Here is a 20,697-nt window from a genome sequence, read left to right on the forward strand (position 1 = left end):
CTGCAGGTTTGTAATGTAACTGAGATTCTGGGTGGAGAGGCCTATATCTCCTGCTCAGTAGTACTGCCTGCCCTCTGCCACTTGTCAAGTGATGAAGGTCTCTGAAGAAGACCCTGCATATGTGGTGAGACCTAAGACAACGTTCATGGAAAACCTGGCCTCCCGCCAAGAAAATACTAACAATGCATGGCTCAAGCTTTCACAACGCTGTATCCAGACTTGAAGAGTCTGCCCAAGAGTGAAAGGGAAGAGGTGTGGACCTCACTTGGAGGCATGCTTTATGAACAATCACCCAGACGGTCTCTGCTATCTTCTCAAGATGGACCACCCAGGAAGAAAATTCACCTTCTACAGATGGGCTCAGATTCAGAGTCTGATGAAGAGGTGCAACCTGACAGAGACATGCACAGGTACAGAGCAAAGCCAAGCATAAGTATGGAGAACTGCCCCATGCAGTGGTGGGCTGCTCATTCAGGAGCACATGACAAGCTGGCCCTGCTTGCCCGCAAATATCTAGTGACTCCTGCATCAACAGTTACGTGCGAACGACTCTTCTCAGTCGCAAGCCATATTGTTCAGAAGAAACGGTCCGCTTTACATTCAGAAAATGTTAACCAGTTAGTTTGCCTTAGCAACTGGCTAAAAGATGAATAAACAAAAGGTATAAGGGCCACATGTAATTGTGTGAAAGTGTTGTTTGTTCAAAAAGAAAAACGTTCCATTCACCTATCCTGTATTTGCTAAAGAAAAAGAGCAATGACTAAGTTGCCAAAATTGTTTAGAATTTAACAACAAATGTAATATCCTCCTCTTGTCATTATCTTTCTGTTCTGAGAACAGTACACAGAAACTGAATTTTTCAGTCATATTTAGGATTGTGATTAATCGAAATTAATTCAAGAAATTTTTAATCGTTTGACAGCCCTACTTTTTAATAATTAAACCTTCTTTAAGACACCAACATCCAGCCCAAATGTCATTTTAGTACCATTGAGTTTGACAGTTTGATGCCATCCATGCAACATCAAGCAAGTGACTGATAAAACACTTATGAATAATGAATGGAAAGCTAAAATTAAAGAACTCGAATCAAAGTATTTAATTCAACACAACAAAAAACACATTTAAATCAAACCGTCTAAAGTATTGCTCCCAAGACGTTTTAGTTTTAATTACTACCTTTAGACACCCAATATAGAGTGTTGATGAAGGGGATGTTTCTTTTAATTTTAGCTAGAAAAAGGCGGTTATTTTGTTTTTTCATTGAGAAGCTGAAGTTCCTGACACAAAAAAATAAAGCTGAAATGCAGAAGGTAAATACAGTGCAAAGTGCATTATAATTGCAAGCAAACAGGCGTTCTTGCTAAGGATAAGCATCGGGTGAATAACAGATAAATTGTTTAAATAATGTAGCTTCAACCTTTACCTCTATCATACTACACAAATATTGATGAAAACAACAAGGTTTTTTTTCTTCACCAGCAGTGAAATGCTATGCTAACATTTGACTCTTTTTCACACATGACAGTCAGATCTGAGACATCTGAGTGGGTTTATTTATAACACAAAGAAGTGTGTGTGTGTCTCACACTGTGTGTTTTTCTGTTGATCACAAGCAGGAGAGACATGGACCTCCCATGTGAGCTGAGTTGTGAACAGCAGGAGCTGCTACTTTCTTGGTGATTGAAACCTAGTTCAATCCAGACCTTTTAGATTTAGAGCATCTGGTCATCAACACCATGCTGTGCGTTGTCTATGTTGTCCAGGTGTGCCTTACCTCTGAGGCAGCGGTCTCCTCTGATGGGTTCACCAGCACTACTGTCTCGAGGACGTCACTCTGATACTGAAGAATCCGCTGGCCTGCAGTAAACACAGTAAAAAAATAAAATGAAGACTACACCAAGGCCAAATAATGATTGATCAGTAAACATAGGGAATAGTTCAATATTTTACTAATGATGTTTCTTTTTCTTGATGATAGTTTGATCAAAAACCATTCTCATGTCTTTACATTGAAAATGAAACTAAAGCTGTGGGTGAGCCAGGAAAGAATTCAGGCATGTAAAACCACTATGCATCAAAGTTGTAGCTCGATTTTATTTTTACCTTCTGTTTTATGCTAAGCTTAACTACAGTAGCTTATGCTAGCTGGTTCTAGTTCATATTTCAAGTATAAACATAAGAGTGGTATTGATCTTATCATTTATATGTTCCAACAAAAAAGTTCATTGGCAGTGTGTAGGATTTAGTGGCCTCGGTAAAGAAGAATGCAAACAAACTGAATACCCTTCCACCCACCCGCTGCTTCTTCTCGAACTTCTCTACTTTCTCTAGAGCTAGAGTTTAATGTGTCCATTTTGGGCTTCTGTAGTATTATTATTGCGATGCAACATTGCAGACTCCATGAAAGAAGAGCCACTTCCTATGTAGATATGAAGGGCTCATTATATGTTAACAAAAACACACCCATGCTCAGTTTAAGTTGATTATACACTAAAATAAACATAATAAGGAAGATCATATTATATTTCTGCCAATAAGTACCCCTTTATAATCAACACTGGGTCTTTCAGAGCGTAATGTCAAATACAGGAGTAAATAATAATAAAACATTTGAAATCTTCGTCAGGCGTAAGTCTGACTCACAATCGGGAAAATGGCCCAATGATAACGGATTGCTGTTGTTAGGAATTCTACAAAATGTTGGTCTAAGGATGTCTGACTCTGCTCATTGAAAGCTCAAATTAGAAGGAAACATAATGATTTCCATGATAAAAACATCTTATGGCCAGTGTCATGTAATGACAATACAACACCCTGTCTTCCAGCATCTGTCACACTGCAGAGGCATCCTCAACCCCGCCCCGTCTCCTCTTTTGCTCACTTGCCATCTCCTTTCTCCACTGACCCTACCTAAAGCCCCCAAGACAAGTTTAATCCTGAAGCTCTTTTCATACACAATCGCAACAATAACGCAAAAAAATAAATCCCTCAGCCATAATCCTCATTGGCTGTTGCTATGGGGATGCTTCTCTGGCTATTGCTGCTATCCGAGTTACACTGACCCAGTCCTGGCTGAGGGAGACGCATTGCAGCATTTCTGAGAGAGGGAGGGGAGGCTCGTACTGCATTAGAGTATGCACGTAGCATCACATAGTATGAGAGGTGAAGGCGAGGGCTAAAGCGTAGCAGCAGCAGCAGCATTATAAGCATGCAGGCGCTTCATCAGGGGATCTATTTTTAGCATGAATGATGTTCTCTTCCTCTGCCTCAAAAATGTGAAGGAGCTGTCACATGGTGTTTGTGTCTCTTTCCCCTGCTGGAAGAGGAGGCAAGGGCGATGAGGGTTGGAAAAATGAATTCAGCACTTGGGAGAGGAAATGACATCCCTTTTTTGTTCTGGGGTTATGTGTTAGGTCAGGGAAGCTTACATTCATAAACAAGTCGCAGGTACATGAGACCCTGGGAGCAATGTCACTTTGCAATGTAGCAGTTTAACAAGCATCCTGCGGAACAAATCTGAATTATGAGCCAACGCTAGATCGGCAGCATGTTTACTGGGTAAACTCACTGGGGCCCAGTTTATGGATGCTGTTGTTTTACCGTCACATTCTCATCAAAATATTTTTCATAATCTGAGTTTGTTCAGCTGCTGATCAAACAAGCAGAGTCGGACATGTTGTTGTTGTTGCGGGTGGTTTCCTTTAAACTTGAACCCAGGAAATTGTTTGAATGTGAAAATAACAACACCAGAGAAGAGGCAGTTATTCTATCCAGCATGAATATTGTACTCTGAATGTATTAACCCTTAAATGGTTCCTGTAACCTGAGGGATACTGTCATTTCACAGGTGGTGTCCATGTGTAAAATGGATGTTAAAACAATGTATTTGCTGTGCAATATGGTGTTAAATAGATGTAATATGGTTCTAATAACAGTCTTTCATGTCGGTGTAATAACAGAGTTATATGGGTGTAATCAAGGTCTTATAAGGGGGTAATAACAGTGTGATGTGGGTAAAATGTACAAAATAGCATTCCATTTTCCAGAACATTTAAATCTGAATGCCCATTTAAAGGTTAACTTGTGCCTGCTGAAACAAGGCCAATATTGAAATTCAGGTTTGTTATATTCTTCCTAATGTGTTAATATAACTGGTTGCTCATTGGTATGGGATTTTGGACTATGCTTTATTGATGTGAATGTAAGTGACCAGCATTTATATGAACTATGTTAATTATTTAAAATTCACACTCCACATATCCCCCATACATTCGTGATTTTTGTATGTCCTTACTACAATTACCAGGTATACTCTCAAGTGCCAGCTGATTGGCTCTCTATAATTGCTGAAACAGCTGCATTCAATCCCAGTCAGCAAACAATGTGGCTGTATTTCATGAATATTACTGGCAACATTAAAGGGAGCAATAACTGTGTTTATTAAATAGTTGCCAAGTCTCTCAACACCCCAATTCTGAGGGTGCATCATCTAGATTGATTGAAGAGTATTAGGGCCATATGTGGGTTTTTTTTGTCCCGAACTGATTTTATTCTCAGAATTCAAAAGAAATGTCACTTTTGGTCAGATACCCCCCAAAAATGTGCATGTGGTCTTAATCCTAATCCTTTTATAAAGCAGGGCTACATCTGACAGCCTTATTTCGAGAGGGCTGAGTGCCCTCAGGGAGGAATTTCACATTAACCGTATTTATTGTTGTCTTATCTCTTTTAGTGATAACCATTATGACATCAAATTAACTGGAGCACTGACACCAGAGAGAAGATACCTGAAAGACAAAGGGCTGCTGGAAAGGAGACATGACGACCTTCCCATCTCAGAAAGGAAAGCAGGTATTAACCTCTTTTCGGTTTGACTCACTGTTCACCATGACTCATCAAATAAATCAAGTTAAAATAATTTTATCAAGTATCTGTCATGAATGGGAAAAACAGTACTTGTGTCAAACCAGTAAGGATATGTAAGCTATTGGTACACACCCATTTCCACTGTTATCAGTGGTTATCGTGGCCATTTTAATGTGTCCAACGGCAGATACTACACCTACTACATTGTAAAAAGGAACTTTAAAATAAAACATGGCAGATGCATACACATGACAAAGTATAAGCATAATTCAGCTGATGAAAGCTATGTGGCACACTTAAAATCCCTGGAAAAAGCTAGGAAGTGGCTTTAGAGTTTGTGTTTTGCTTTTCAAAGAGATTCTATAGAGCTACAGTCCAGTATGTTAGCTGGCATCTATACAGCTGTAAGCCTGGAGCTGTTGAGTACAATCTTTTCACTTCCTATCATCCATAGGCAACACTGACCAGTCATTTCCCAGTTGTTAAGAAAGGAACAGTACTGGTCTTATGTACCACTATAATCTCATGTCTGCTGTGCTTGAGTCACTTTATCCCTTGGAGCCAACAGGGCTGACAGTGTCACAGTTTTACTCGTATACATCCTCCTCCAGTTAATCTTCCATTATTAGCCTGTTGTATTCAGCCAGATGAAGCAGGAGCCACAGAAGCCCAGACTACATTTGTTTCCATGATAACAGTCTGAATGATGTGTGGGCACATGAGTGGCTTTACATGAGATTGTCCTTGGACAGCTTGAAATAGGAATGAGCAGAGCGAGGCAGTAAATAGGCTTCTCAGACATGCACAGCGTTTATATCAGATGGCTGAAGTGGCAGTGTGTTGTCACAACACAGGGCAGCAGCAAGGAATCATGGGCCATGTGCACAGGAGGAATTGGATGCCCCCTTTTTCACCTCATCTACACTCAAACATTACTTTATCTTATTAAAGCCCATTCATTGACACACCATGGTTCTTCTTCATCAGCGGAATATTGTTTATACTTTGTCATCTGACATGCAAGCTCAGAGGTTAATACGACTTAAATCCATTAAAGTCTCAATTGAGATGAAAACCTTGAAGGATTTCTAAGGAAATAAAATCCTTTCTCAAAGAGGATAATGACTTCTTTATCTCTATTATGGTTAATTCTCTCATACGTATTAGAAAATATCTAATATTTACTAAATATTCAGTGACTTTCCAATCATTTCTTTTGATTTCAACATTTGGATTCTTCACCGTTTTAAAGGTAGTTGTTTAATGTACAATTTTCAATTTATCCTCATGAAAAATATTGTGTATTCTATCATAAGGAACAGATATCTTGTCTCAACTTATAAAGGCTAACTGGACAAGAAATCTTCCAACTACTGTGTAGGACATATTGGAAATGAAAGTTTTGTTTTTTTTATCTAGAACCCAAATTGGACAAAGCCATCCTAAGAAGAATTGACATGATGAAGAGCCACAGAAGAGCTACTAAATTGATCTTGTGGTTGATTTGGAAACCTTTGAGACTTGCAGTGTCTTATATTACTTTATGACTGCACAAAATGTAGTAAATGTCTTTTGTTTCCTATCACCAAGCTTTACAAAGTAAGATGGTGCTGAAGAAAAGCCTCCCTCTCTGGAAATCAAAGTGAGATGTCTGACAGTGAGTGGGTGTTTAATAGCATTAAGGAATAAATGAAAAGCACAGTAAGCCCACACACTCGTGCCTCTGGTGCATGATGGGAAGTGGTGTGCAGCCGGCTGTGACACATTCTCTGCCCAATCACTGGCACAGCTTTATGCTGGTATGCCACCTGAGGTCGAGAGAGATGTCGGCTGTGCATTTGTGGTTGTTTGTGGGGTAAAGTAGACCATGTCCCATATATGTCACTCTGTATGACTACACATTCTGTTATTGTTTACACACAGGGGTTAAAAATACGACGGGAAAATATGTCCTGTGGTGGTTCAGCATTTCCACTGCATATTATATAAAGTATGTCAGACAGAAGAAGCACATTCAGCCATATTCTTCAGCGAGGACACTTCATTTACCTCCATTTAACAATGTACTGTAAGATATCTCAAATAAATAACCTTTAGACCACACAACCCACTCTTTTAACCTTACATAAAAAGTAAGGGAGGTTTTCAAAAGCCCACCTGTTGTAGTCAAATTGAGTTGCGCTATTAAAACATGTTTTGTCCTCAGAAGCTCACAAGAACAAACTAATAATGAGCTGTGCTTGTCCGGTTTCCAGCTGGCAGCAGCTTTTGTTAATTATAAGTTAGGTTGTATAGAGGGGCAGCATGGTCAATGATATTTTTCCCTTTATCAAATAGCAGTAAGATGGCCTCCTTATGACTGGTGAGACTTATCAAGAAGCTTATTAGTCAAAGCAGGGAATGTGAATATAATGAGCTAGTTGATTGCCAGTCTTTGGCCGTACTGTAATTATTAATAATGAGTAATTATTATAAATGAAGGTTGATCCCTTTTTTAGTATAGATACTTATATACTACTGTTTATAAATACTTAATTTGTACTAGCCATGCTACCGACGTATAGTTCTGTGGATTATTAGTTAGATACGCATGCTAACTATCCGATAAGCATTCTACACTTAAATATCAATGTTAGCTTATGGAAAATTGGTGGAGGAAGAAGTAGCTCTATAGTCCACTCAAAAGATAAGATGATATCATGAACATGTCGACAAACATTTTTCGTGCTTTAGTAATTCATTAATGTAGTGGTCTGCATGCTAATACGCTGATAATGGCAATGCTAACACTCTGAGCAGGTGTCATGTTTACCATCTGACTTTAGCATGTTAGCAAGCATAAGTATTACCTATAAAGGTATTTGTTTAGCAAGTATTAAGGTATTAGAAAGATATATGTTTTGTATAAAGGCAAACTATCCAATAGTCACACATCAGACTGTACACAGAAGACAGAAACTAGCTTAGTGCGCTGAAGCTACTGTGAAATGAAACATAACAAAAGAATGATGACTCCGAGGAACAGTAACCGAGTTATGGATAAAACAAGGCAGTGTACATTTCCTTAGAGGAACATAACTGTGACATGCAGGTGATTTGTACCTGCTGCTTTCACTGTCAGATGTATTAACACTGATGCAGCTCAAGGGGTCTTGAGGGAAATTACCATAAAGGCTGAATAAGAGCTTGTGAAACCAACTGAATCATACAGTAAAGACATACTAACTGTACCACATCTAATGTATATGGACATAGCCCTACAGTAGATATAGGAAGATGTTGCTTAGTTGTAATGTTGCTAAAGATCTTATGTACATCATTATTTCCACGCTGTTTCACACTTACTCCTGGAAAGATATCAAAACTGGTCTAAGTGTTGATTGGTATTCTTTAGACAAACAGAATTGCTGCTGATGTAATCCAGTCAGAGTATTTCAATATATTTATCAGTGTAGAAATGTGGGCTAAGTTAAATCAAGAAATAGATATTTCTGACATAAGACATGGACCTCTCCTAGTTGAATCATCCTCGCAATGTATAAGCGACTTTAAAATAAATTAAAGCTTCTCTGCGAATTAATGTTCGTATGGCAGCGCAAACCTAATGCGTTTTGTCCTCTCAGCTCAGTCGACAGCAGCTATATTAATTTCTTTAATGTTTCAGGTCCTGTAATCAGACAACTGACAGAATGTGTTGTGTTTTTGTCAGCTACTCAAAGTGTGAAACTGTTCTTTTTAGTCTTTTTCCACATTTCTGTGTTTCTGTTTGCTAAATGACTTGGAAAAACAAAAACATGAACAAGCTAACAAGCTTTTTCTAGGAATAGAAGATGTAGCATGAAGCCCATAACTTTTGGTGATTATATGTGTTCCTATGGTGAGTATTCTTAAATACACTTATCTGCAGTAAGTCAAATCCAATCACTGAGCTTAGTTTTTTCCAGTTGGTGCTGTATGATTTATTGGCTAACTTACTTTTGGATTTTGAATTGATTTGGATAAATTAAGCAATATTATATTGTGGTGACTCAATAATCACACACTACCTATGTCAAATTCATGTAATGTCCATTAGCGTTCAAGGCGTTTGTGCTATTAAATGTTGCAAACTACCCTGTGTGATCCTTTAAAATTGTTCGACTGAATTGAACTAATTTTATCCAAAGTTTAACCTATGTGTCTTTGTTTTGATAATATCACTATCAGGGCCCTTGCTCTCATGCTGGATTCACAATACTGAAGGACCATTTACAAGAGAACTACTCAAACACAAACATGTCTGATTAAATGAGCTTTCATGCTGCGCTTTGTTAGAAGGGTGCACTCAGGACAGTTTGAAGGTGATCCATTAAAAACTGTGGGAGGTGGGATACAGCTCCAGTGTGAACAGATACATATCAGACTGTAATTACAGCTCACAGCAAGCACAACCCAGAGCTGGTCTCTGTGAAAGCTACTTTCCCCCCCAAATCTGCTGTTGTAAAAAACATCCAGGCCAGTGAGACACCTTATGCTACCACATTTGAAAATTTCTCTTCTTCCACTATCAATTGCTGCAAATAAAACATTGCCTCCGGTAACAAAGAAACTGATATTATTAGCAAAAATCAATTAGCACCACTAACACTGAATATTAAAGATCTTTGCACATATTCACTGTTAGTTGCCGTGCTATATGTAACAGCGGTGTGAGTCTTCACTGCAAGGACATGATTCGATAACAATTCTCGATGCATCTCTAAATATAACATCCTATTTTCTTTATTACTGCACATGATCACTTTTTCATCAATTAATGCAACATTTGCTACAAGAAATTAAGTATAATTTAAAACCTTTTTTCCTAAATCTACTTTTGTATGCTATCATTTTGTGCAGTCCTGAATCACAATTAAATCTTTGTGAAATATATAACATAAATATGTTAGACACCATCCATGAATTAGAAGTAAATAGTAAGGCCAGGGTTTTTTTTTATGTAGGTCTCTTTATATTTTCAAACTGTATTTCCAATTTGTCCATGTCCGCATTGGAATGCATAATAAAATCAAGTTTTTTCGCATGTTTAACACAGAATATTCAGGCACTGTTTCACACAAGGAAGAACAATTTATTTAAATAGTACTGACCCATTTAGTACAAGGGGTACTAAACACCCGTAAGTGTGAAGATTACACAGATGTCCTTGTGTAGTTGGATGTTAAAGTTATATAAAGACTATTTTGGGTTAAGGTTAGGGTTAGCTCTGCAATGACAGAAAAAGAGGATTTGACATCCAGTAAATCAGTGTTATGAATCTCTTCTTAAGTATTAGCAGCCCTTTTCTGATTTTATCCCAGCGATGGGGAGAATATAACCTCACTCAGTCAGGGACCACTCTTCTACTGTACCAGCACAAACCTATCCTTGTTGTTGGGCATCCATCTCCTCCACGCTCCACCCTTCCTTATCCCGCTGAGCTCAGCACTCTGCCTTACCCACCCGAGGCATCATGGGAGTTCACAGAGCACACTACAGGGTGGTGTGTATGGCGGGAGGTAGGAGGGGAGTTTCTAAAGGAGAATCTAATAATACAAGAATCCAATCTGAGTGCATTCAGTTAGACAGTATGGAACACAGTCCTTCAGAAGCACTGTTACAGATGACCCGAGCTGCTCTGCTCAGCCTGCGTGTCCACATGTTCAGTCACTGAGAGAGGACGCCGGCTCAAGGACATTCAAAGACCGCTTACAGTAGTGAGGATAAACCACCGATTGGGTTAATTGGGTGATGTAGTTACAACGGGAGTAGGGGTGCAGGTAACCAATATTGACATGTTTTTATTTGCAAACTAATTGTTACATTGATAAAATGTCACGTTGTAATATTTTGAAAAATGTTCGACCCTAAGGTGACATCTTCCAATGATTTGTTTTTTCCCAACCAATAGAAGTATGAGGACAATCAGCCAATCAACAGGCAACGATTTTGGACCATTCTATTCCAGTTTCTCTAATGTGAGCACATATTATGCAGTGGTTATCTAAAGGTGGGTTTTGGGTCGTTGGTCTGAAGATTAAAGCCACTTTTCACTAGTTTCTGATATTTATATAAAATGTAATGAAAAAAGGTATTTTAATTCCTCAATAATAATGTAATTTGTAGGGGAACCCTAGTCTAAAAAATGTTTCTCTTGTCTTTAAAGTCCAAAACTCAAAGATATTTGAAGAACTTGGGAAAATATCTAGTTTATATTATAGCATGTTATAATACCTTCTTGGATTTTGGATATTGCAATATAAAATGATTGTCATCTTTTCCTGTTTTTACAGGCTGCTTTACAGTAGAGTAATGTCATTTGTTTCATTTACAAGACTGCTCTAGATGTTCTATTATTTGCACACTTTATTTAATTTAAAATCTCAATGTGAGTACAAACAGCCTAACATTCTAATGTACAATTATGTAATAATTTTTTAGGTATTTGATCAGATATATTGTGCTATTTGATTTTCCCCGTAAAGGCCCGACCAAAGTCTGTTTACAACCATAACAACTAAAGTTGTCTTAAATGTGATTTAAGGGATTAGTAAATGTTTCTTTTATTCTTTTTTCAAACGACTAGTTGATTAATCAATAAGATGTCTAAATACCTTATTACTGGGCTAGGCATTTTTCACTATTTAATGACATCTTATGGACCTATTGATCGATCCAGAAGATAGATTTTTAAAAATGATTAGTTGCAGCAACAGTTCAAATTTATTGCATTTAAATAATATAAATAAGTTGACCACTCGTGAATCAACAATAATATAAATGTCTATCTGTACTAGCCATCTCAGAGAAACCTTACATGTCCATTTTGTACATAAAACACCAAAGAAATAATCTGCCTTTGGCTACCAGATGAAAACATCTGCAAGTAGTCTGTGTGCTTTTCTATTTTTAGACTTTTTTTTTTGTCTAGCCTGTTGCATAAATTTAGGGTTATTCAGAGAGTGAAGTCTAATCCAGTACATCCCACACAGGTTGCAGATGAACCGACCAGCTGCTGCGGCAGACCACAGACTCAGCCTCACAGTCAGTGAGGCTCAGCTGTTGCCTTCAGGTCAGAAGATGCTTTTTTCCCCCATCTTTAAAATCAGGTCACTCCAATTTACTTGACTGAATTGGGGGCATCTAGTGCGCTGACAACTGAACACAAACTGTGGGTTAAAGCGTGGGCAGGAGTCAAAGAGGCTAAAGGCCTACTTTAGCTCCAAACTGTATCCTGCATTATCATCCTTTACGATAAGAAGATAATTAAGCAATGCCAGAAAGAGCTGTGGCTTTAAGTGACATGGCTTCTTTTATTTGCGGGTTTTACGGATTTAACAACCTAAAGAGGAATTGACATTCTTCCTACAATTGCACATATTGACGCGATAATTTAAGATTAGGGACTAAAAAAACGGGATTTGTAGAATTACATTCATGGCGTTGTGAAAACTCTTTAACCCTTAATTTAAATCATTATACAAAACGATAACATTTACATAAAATGTATTTAGAGATTTGGATAAGGAAGAGGGTATCGCCTGCAGTCTTTTGTGGTGGCTATATCATGTGCGATTGTGCTTGGAGCAATCATATCTCATGACCTCCTAAATTCCTGGCCATTGCCTCAACAGTATCCCAGAGTACTGAGTGTGACTTAAATGCACCACAGCATGTCTGTATAGGCTACTATTGTAACATTTTATGAAGAAATTAAATAAATGAAGCTCTTCGTCTTTTGATAGTGACAGGACATGTACACAGCAGTGAAAATGCTCATCATAATATAACTCGCATCACATGAAGGCTAGTTAATCCACGACCACTGCAAACACCAATCCTAATACGGTTCCTCAAATACAGTTAATGTCAATATAAAAAATGCATGCATTCCTCTACCAGTGCATTGCGCTCAGGATTAGCGATGCGGTGTTATAAAACAAGCAGCCTCACCAGAATACTCTCCACTCTATCTCCGTCTCCTCTAACATCAACCTCCGGTCGAAAAGAAACGCACATCCAGCGCCTCGTCTGCGGAAAGTCAGGCTGTCTAACGCGGGAATAAAGTGTGCGTTTTACCGTTCTTCAGTGGTGTGGATGGAGCAGAGGGAGGGGCGGTGTTGCTGCTGCTGCTGCTGCTGCTGCGGATGAGGATGAAGCAGGGTCGGCCTGCAGCTCCACACCTACACTGTGCTAGCCGTGCTGCATTCAGGAGCCCCTCGTACACAACCGTTTCAGATGTAGTAAAGAGATCGAACAGCATTCACGTAAATCAGAAAAGAGCTGTCGTCTTATTTAGGTCAACTTCTCGTCACGATAATATGATGAATTAACATTTGAGGGATAAATCTATCAATATCTTTGAAACAAGGCCGCAGCTGGGATTTCATGAGGAAATCATGAGTGTGCACACACTCCCTCACCAAATGTAACAAAAAAACAAGTATTTTAAATGTGTTTGTGTTTTGTTGTATGATTTACTGAAATGTCATTACATTGTGCCTTTATTTTAGGTTAGTGTATACAGCCTTCCTCCCTAAATCCTAAACTGCAGTGCACCTGCTTTAAAATATCGGTGTGAATTTGATTATTCGCTTGCAAGGGAACATTAGTTGCAGTCTCATCAAAATGTAAATCAGATCACCAGGTATGCTAAACAAGAACTAATAATCACCTGCAATACGGTGGCAGCTGCAACGAATGACTTGGCCTTGTACACTGCCTGAATTATTAAATGTCACGAATAAAATCTCATGTGCATGAATGAATTTTGCCCTCAATTATTTTGTTTTCTTGTGCTACTGACTGAAGCCTTCTGTTATTTGTATTTACTATTTCTTTGCTTAAAAATGTGTCAGATTTACAAAACTAAGTCTAAAACTACTCTAATTAGTAAGTCAGAGTGATTTGCCCTCAAAAATGTGATTTCTCCAATTATTAGTTTAAATTATTAACAATTACATTAACACTTGGCATCTCACAACTCTCATGGATGGCCTGGAATAAAACCATTATTTTGATATTATAAATAGATACACAATAGGATGTGGCTGTAAATATGTAATTATCAATTGCCTTCTGACTACAAGGGGCAGAGGAACCAACCGCTTCAGGTTTACTGTGGAGGTGGATGCTGTGTTAGCAAATCGGGACAAATAAAGCCCGATATTTTCGTTGAGTGGGAAGTTGTCTGTTACGGGACGGGACTTTTCAAACAGCTGTGAGTCAAACAGCAGCTGCTGGATGAGACAGAAACAAACTAAAATAGACCTTAAGCTTTTCCAACCTGACCCACTATAAACCATGAATCACAACATTTCACCAACAGAGACACTGATGCTAATTCAGAGAGGTGGATGTCAGTGTTTTATTGTTCATTGTAACCCTCTCTGTCAAGTGTAGTCTAGACATTTATCATTTTGTCTGTTAAATAACTTTTTTGGGATCACACAGAAAATGATTTCCTTTGATATAGAAATAGCTTTAACATGGGGAGACTGTCATTTATAGACTTTAAAATTGCTGAAAAAAGCTGATTATAAAAAGCCATTTGAAAAGAGCGTTGCCAGCGGTTGCAATGGTATTTTAACAGCCTTTAAAAGCCTCTTAGTGAAACTCAAGTCTATCATATCAACTCTGATGAAGCAGCACTGATGCTGCATCATTTCAGATGACCGGCATTCTCCTCTGAATGTCAGACAGCTGTTAGCCGTGCAGCTTGATGCCCGGCCTGCCGCACCCTTCTCTCCAGACGTGCTCTTTTTCTCTCCCCTGAATGTCTCATTTATTCCTGCCCACCTCTCCTCCCTCCTCCACCCCTTACATCACTCTCAGTTCTCACACACATTGAAGTATGTATGCACACACACACACACACACACACACACACACACACACACACACACACACACACACACACACACACACACACACACACACACACACACACACACACACACACACACACACACACACACACACACACACAAAGAAACACACAGCCACACACACACACACACACACACACACACACACACACACACACACACACACACACACACACACACACACACACACACACACAGCCACACAGGTCAAGGTCATGTTTTTCTGAAAAGGTTGTGAAGTGCTTGAGCAAATCTATTCTCTTTGACATAAGTAGCACTTTATATAAAAGGTGGCAGCTATAATTTACCAAACCTGAGATGTAAAAATACATTTCTGAGCACGTTTGGTTGTATAACCCAAAACAAGATAAGAACAATGTAAAAACTAGTATTTACTGTCACACACTTTTATGATAATGGCTCTCCTTGGGTCAATGTCAGTCAGTCCACCGCTATCGTCTATACTGTAAATATCCCAACAATTATTGAGTGGATTGCCACAAAATGTCTTGCTATCCTCTGACTTACTTAGTTACATTTGTGGATGTGCATCAAATGTATCTACAATCATTGGATGGAGTGTCATGAAATAGGGCAGAGACATCTATGCCCCCTCAACCTTGTGTTTAGTTGTAGTTTGAAAATATGTTAGCATGCCAACATTGCTAACATTAAACATGCTGATAATCAGTTTGTTTACATGTAATGTTGAGCATAAGCTTTATCTTTTATCTTTAGTTTGAGCATTAGCTTTAAGCATTTCAGTCAAAGCATCGCTGTGCCTGACTACTGCCTTACAGAGCTGCTAGCATTAGCCTACTTGTTTCAACTTTAAAGATAGCCTTGCAAAGGTGTTGAATTACTTTTAAGTCCTCCTTAGACCTGTTAAAGTAGATTTTCTACTATTTTAAGTTGTGAATCATCATTTGCATTCATGTTTGCAATCTTCTTTTTGCGTTTTTCAACAGTTTTTTTTGCACCTCATTGTCATCAAGTGTCAATCAGCTGAAACAGGGAGTGTGCAGGGTGGTAAACAGGATCTTCTTGTTAAAACCATTGAAACGTATTGCTAGTAGTGATCACAAACACGATACAGGCCTCACACAGACACTTCATTATTTCCCCATTCATCCAAACTGATTTAGATGACTTTCTGCTAATATAAAAACATCAAAATCAAGTGCTTATATGTCATGACATTATGTCACTTTTTCCAGTCCCTAAGGATTGTGTTAAAGGTTGCTCAAACCCTAAATGATTGTCTTGACTGCACTGCTCTGATTGCAGTAGATTCTAGAGAAGTACCTAATGAACTGGTAACTAACTCAATGTGTTTGTCCTCAGCTCCAAGGACATTACAAACAGACTCTCTTCTTTCACAATACAGCTCACATTAAAGTTTTCCGCATCTTTCACTCACACACGTGTACATGTGGGTCGGTATGGCGGTGTTTATTGTCAGGTTAAGATGAAAGGCCTCCTGAGCAGTGGATTCCTCCTACTTGATGTACGGATCTGATTGCAGAGAAGGCAAGATACTGATCAATAACGGCTGTTGAATTATTAATCATCACACGTCCGCCTAACCAGCACCTAGAGCAAACATTAGAAATGTTTACGCCATTTAAATTTTAACAGCTTATACCAAAACTGACACAGATTGCACATCAGTTTATTTGAGCCACATCAATCCAGGCCCTTTCCGTTGGTGTGATTTGTGTGGATTGCTTTTCTAAACACGGTTCTGTGATTTGAGACCCTTTCAGGCACAAATCAATAGAGAAGCAGTTCAATGTAAGATAAGCAGGTGCAGTGTATGAGAGAAACTCCTGATCAGCATTTCAGTTGGATAAGCATTGTTAGTGAAATCCACAACAAAGAGAAAAACGTACAGAGTATAGTAGGGAAATCACAAAAATAACATTACCTGATTTGTAAATGAATAATGTAGTATCGAGACACAGCAACTTCACACTTGCTGACACTGCAACATTATATTACAGCCAACTCATGGTGCATCTGCCTCCATTACCCTGTACATATTGTTTGCTCTGCCCTTTTTCCCTCCCTGCCAGCATGTCTATGTGTACGTGAGGGGAATACAGCAGCGGGTATTGTGTGTGTGTGTGTGTGTGTGTGTGTGTGTGTGTGTGTGTGTGTGTGTGTGTGTGTGTGTGTGTGTGTGTGTGTGTGTGTGTGTGTGTGTGTGTGTGTGTGTGTGTGTGTGTGTGTGTGTGTGTGTGTGTGTGTGTGTGTGTATCTGTGAGTGAAGGTCTTTAATATTGCTGTATTGCTCCCTGACAGCCTATTCTTTGTTGCAGCCATCACTCATATCTGTCTGTGCTTCAGACTTATAGTATGTCCATGACGCTTTGTGAACACCCACTCAGCCTTCGGGTGTGCAGTTTTGGGGAATTCAGGTACTGTTTGTCACCACGCCCTTTATTCATAAGCTACTGTAAAGAATAAATGAACTTTCTATCGTGTTGAGCAATACCAGCAGTATTGTTCTAGGGAAGGCAACGTCTGTCAGTCACTTCGGTCCATATTCATGGCTCCAAGAGGATGTCTTAATGACTTTGATAACCCTCTGAAAAATATTGAGTGGATTGCTTTTAAATTCTGTCTCAAATTCCTGCTAAACGCATTACATTTCTATCAGCCTTAGGTGTAGTGATGTCTTTATTGCTGGTGAGCTACAGTAATTGAGCGTGTTGGCACACTAAAGTTAGTTCTCAGTTTAAAGCACTGCTGTGCAGTACATATTCACCAGCTCAGCTTTAGACTACTAGACTTGTTAAGTCAGTGTCAGAGCTCCGCTGAATTATAAAGTTCCATAAACCTTGTTACTATGATCAAGACTGAGGCCCCACAAAACTTTTTTTAATAAATGTTTTTACACAAATCTGAACCTCCATTTTTAACCATTATATTTACAATCTAACTCGGCCTACATGTTGTTGTCCACTGTTACTGCCACAAACTGTTTACCATCCAAATAACGTGAAACCCCTTGAAAGGAATGTGTAATGTTAGCTGCATACATGTGGACATACACTTGTGTCCTTGTGCGTGTGCAACAATGCATCAAAACGTTACTCCTTAGCACCACTAGTGGCCTGAAACCTCTGCAAGGTATACCGTATATTTTGGGCCTTTTCCCCATTTCATTTAACGACCTTATGATTCCGATTGACAAATATGAAAATTACATTTAGAACACTGAGATTTTAATAAATTGAGAATAAAAAATGTTAACATAGTGGTCAAGAGAGTGTCTTGGTGTTCAGTATAGTTGGTTTCAAACAAATTGCCGTCAATGACTAAGGCTGATGATTCAAATCAATATCACAATAGGATATGTTCCCAATATCATTATCCATCAGACATTCACAGAAATAGTCAAACTGCTCTTCAAGGCAGTAAACATTGTTTGACTGTAATCATCTCTTAATAGCATTACAGGGAAAGAAAATAAACAATAATATTGAATTATTGCCACTGAGCTTTACTGCCCACTACATTTCCCCTGTGGGCTTCAGGATGCCACCAGGTTTTGTTTACCAGCCATCAGTCTGCAGTGCAGGTCCACTGAGTCTTTATTAATTGAACCATGTGGGCGACAGCTGCATTCATGGACACCATTACTGCCACACTCCTTCTCCTCTCCTGGGATGAAACGTGATCGGTCATGTTGCCAGTCTGTCCCTGAGCCTCATCAGTCAATCAGGAAGCAGGCTGCTGTTAGCAAGTGGAGATGCTGGGGACGAAGACACTAATGGACGAAAAGTGATGGATGCACTGATAACCTATGGCTCTACTGTATCCATTTCATCATGATGCAACCGTCACGAGAGAATGCTCTTACTGGACGACTCCTCTGGGAATCTGTGAGCTTCATCGGCGAGCCTAAAAGAGGCAGTGGAGGGTTTATAATTGACAAGAAAAGAGGTCAATATTTTAGGTGACCCTATGATGAAGCAGAGAAGTGTTACGACTTTTTTTCCATTTATTGTTTTTAGTTGTAACCCCTTCCTTTTCAATTGTAATTCTTCACTACATCTTTTTGAGCAACAACCATTACTCCTGGGTTTGTCTACCCCCCAGTTCTCTTCACACTCCGCCCATGCCTCAATGAGAAAACATCAGCCACATGCTTCTTCTCCTCAGCCCCCCTGTCTATCTCGCCTTGCCTTGTCCCAGTGTCTGTGTGAGGCAGATTAGTGTGTGTACACACTAGCTCTATATACGGGGGCAGAGCAAGCCTACAAGAAGGCTGTGAGACTCGAGGGCACTGGCTGTCCTTCTGCACATATGCCACCCATCAGGGAGGGCACTGCCATTTTGGCTGCCAGAGCTCTTCCAAGTGGGCTTCAAGGGGGCTCGAGTCTGGAGAGAAATGTTAGTTATGGATTATGCAACACACCCGCAGTGGCATGATGGATCTGAGTTATTTTTTATAGTGGAACTGTTCTGATGGTTGTTTGTCCTGTGTGTGTGTGTGTGTGTGTGTGTGTGTGTGTGTGTGTGTGTGTGTGTGTGTGTGTGTGTGTTTGTGTGCCTTCTGTTTCAAGATCTTCGTACAAATGTACGTCTGCTAATGTGAAAGCAATTATTCTCAGACACATCCTAAGCCGTTTATTAACGCCGCCGCTCTTTAATGTGATTACATCGTTGATTACAAAAGCCACCCCGTCTTCATGGTTGATTTGGTTTTTCTCTGTGTTCTCTGTGTGTACGCCTGTCAGCCATGATGACGGGGCACTCCTCCACCAGCTGATTAGTAGTCCAGGCACAGGCATGTGATGCTGGATGCTTTGAGAGGTTTTCCTGAAAAGTAAATAGGAATCCAGAGTGAATCTCTAGATCCCTCAGAGGCACCAGGGGGGGCAGATCAAAGGGACTGACCTTCAATCCGTGGGTTCACCTTCTCCTGAATGTTTTTGACTGACTGGATCTGATCAATTTCAATGTGACCTTTGCATGTCAGAAAGCAGTACCAAAACTTTCCCCTGGGTGGGATGGAGATCAGTGAAGTCAGGCATGTATGCAAAATAGAAACCAGTGAAGAATAACACATATTATTTGTTGGAACTAAATATCACAGACTTTTTACTGGTCACTGTCGCCACACAATGGCTGAAAAAAAGCTTCTTGTGATGTATTTATATCTCCATTTCCACAATTACCCTCTCCAAAGCTCTCATTCACCTCCTCCCCCACCTCCTGACACAAAAATGGATTATTCTCTTCCTTCATTTTCACTCAAACAACTGATGTGAATAAGCGCCTGCTCAAATAATCTGGGACCATGGAACGCAGCAGTAAAACATGCCTCGTGCAAACTGCTGATTTCCCCCAAAAGTCCAATGTTTTAAAGATGTGCCATTTTCTTTTTGTGTGTTCTGTGCTGTTTTTCTATATTTCTTTAATGTCAATAAATCCCATCAAAAGAACAAAAGCAGCAGCTTTAAGCATTTGAAGCATGTAGTGTTGTAAATTGAAACAAAACAGAAACACACTACTTGCTAAGAAATAGTAAAATATCCAATGTTTGTTATTTAATTTCAGTTATATAATGAATTTTGAGTTTTGGTTTCACAAACAACAAAGCATAGGTGAAAGTCCTGTGTTTGTTGGACCACATCATTCCATATCGCTGGTTATGGACTGATTAGAAACACATTTATCATGTTGCAAAAAACCAAATCAGGGATAAATATGTTTCCCTCAAGTGCAAATGTCAATACAGATTCCATTGTACAGGATACCAGACGGGTAGTAGTGCTCCATTGTTGCCCAAAAACTGTTAAAACACATAAATTAGCCACCTGATTACATCCCACATACACTCCCTACTGCTACAAATCCTGACTAGAGCACCCATTGTGAATTAGTTCACTGCTGAAAATAGTCCCTAGCT

At 39.2% G+C, this 20,697-nt stretch overlaps 1 protein-coding gene across 2 annotated transcripts in view; it reads right to left on the reverse strand.

The window, feature by feature from the left end:
- The window catches only part of map1aa (microtubule-associated protein 1Aa), a 38,952-nt gene that overhangs the window by 12,463 nt on the left and 5,792 nt on the right, over positions 1–20,697 (reverse strand). Inside the window, exons 1-2 of one of the 2 annotated variants that reach the window (XM_063882416.1) lie at positions 12,841–13,040; positions 1,778–1,860 (exon numbers count right to left, since the gene is read on the reverse strand). Coding sequence is in view for 1 of the 2 variants with exons in the window: in XM_063882415.1 (XP_063738485.1) it covers positions 1,778–1,860 (83 nt within the window). In the remaining variant the exon portion in view is untranslated. Of the gene's footprint in view, positions 1–1,777; positions 1,861–12,840; positions 13,041–20,697 lie in introns of those variants that run through there. The other variant, XM_063882415.1, reaches the window with a different exon arrangement.

Source organism: Eleginops maclovinus, chromosome 4 (assembly GCF_036324505.1).
Source record: "Eleginops maclovinus isolate JMC-PN-2008 ecotype Puerto Natales chromosome 4, JC_Emac_rtc_rv5, whole genome shotgun sequence".
In the NCBI taxonomy this organism is placed as follows: Eukaryota; Metazoa; Chordata; class Actinopteri; order Perciformes; family Eleginopidae; genus Eleginops; species Eleginops maclovinus.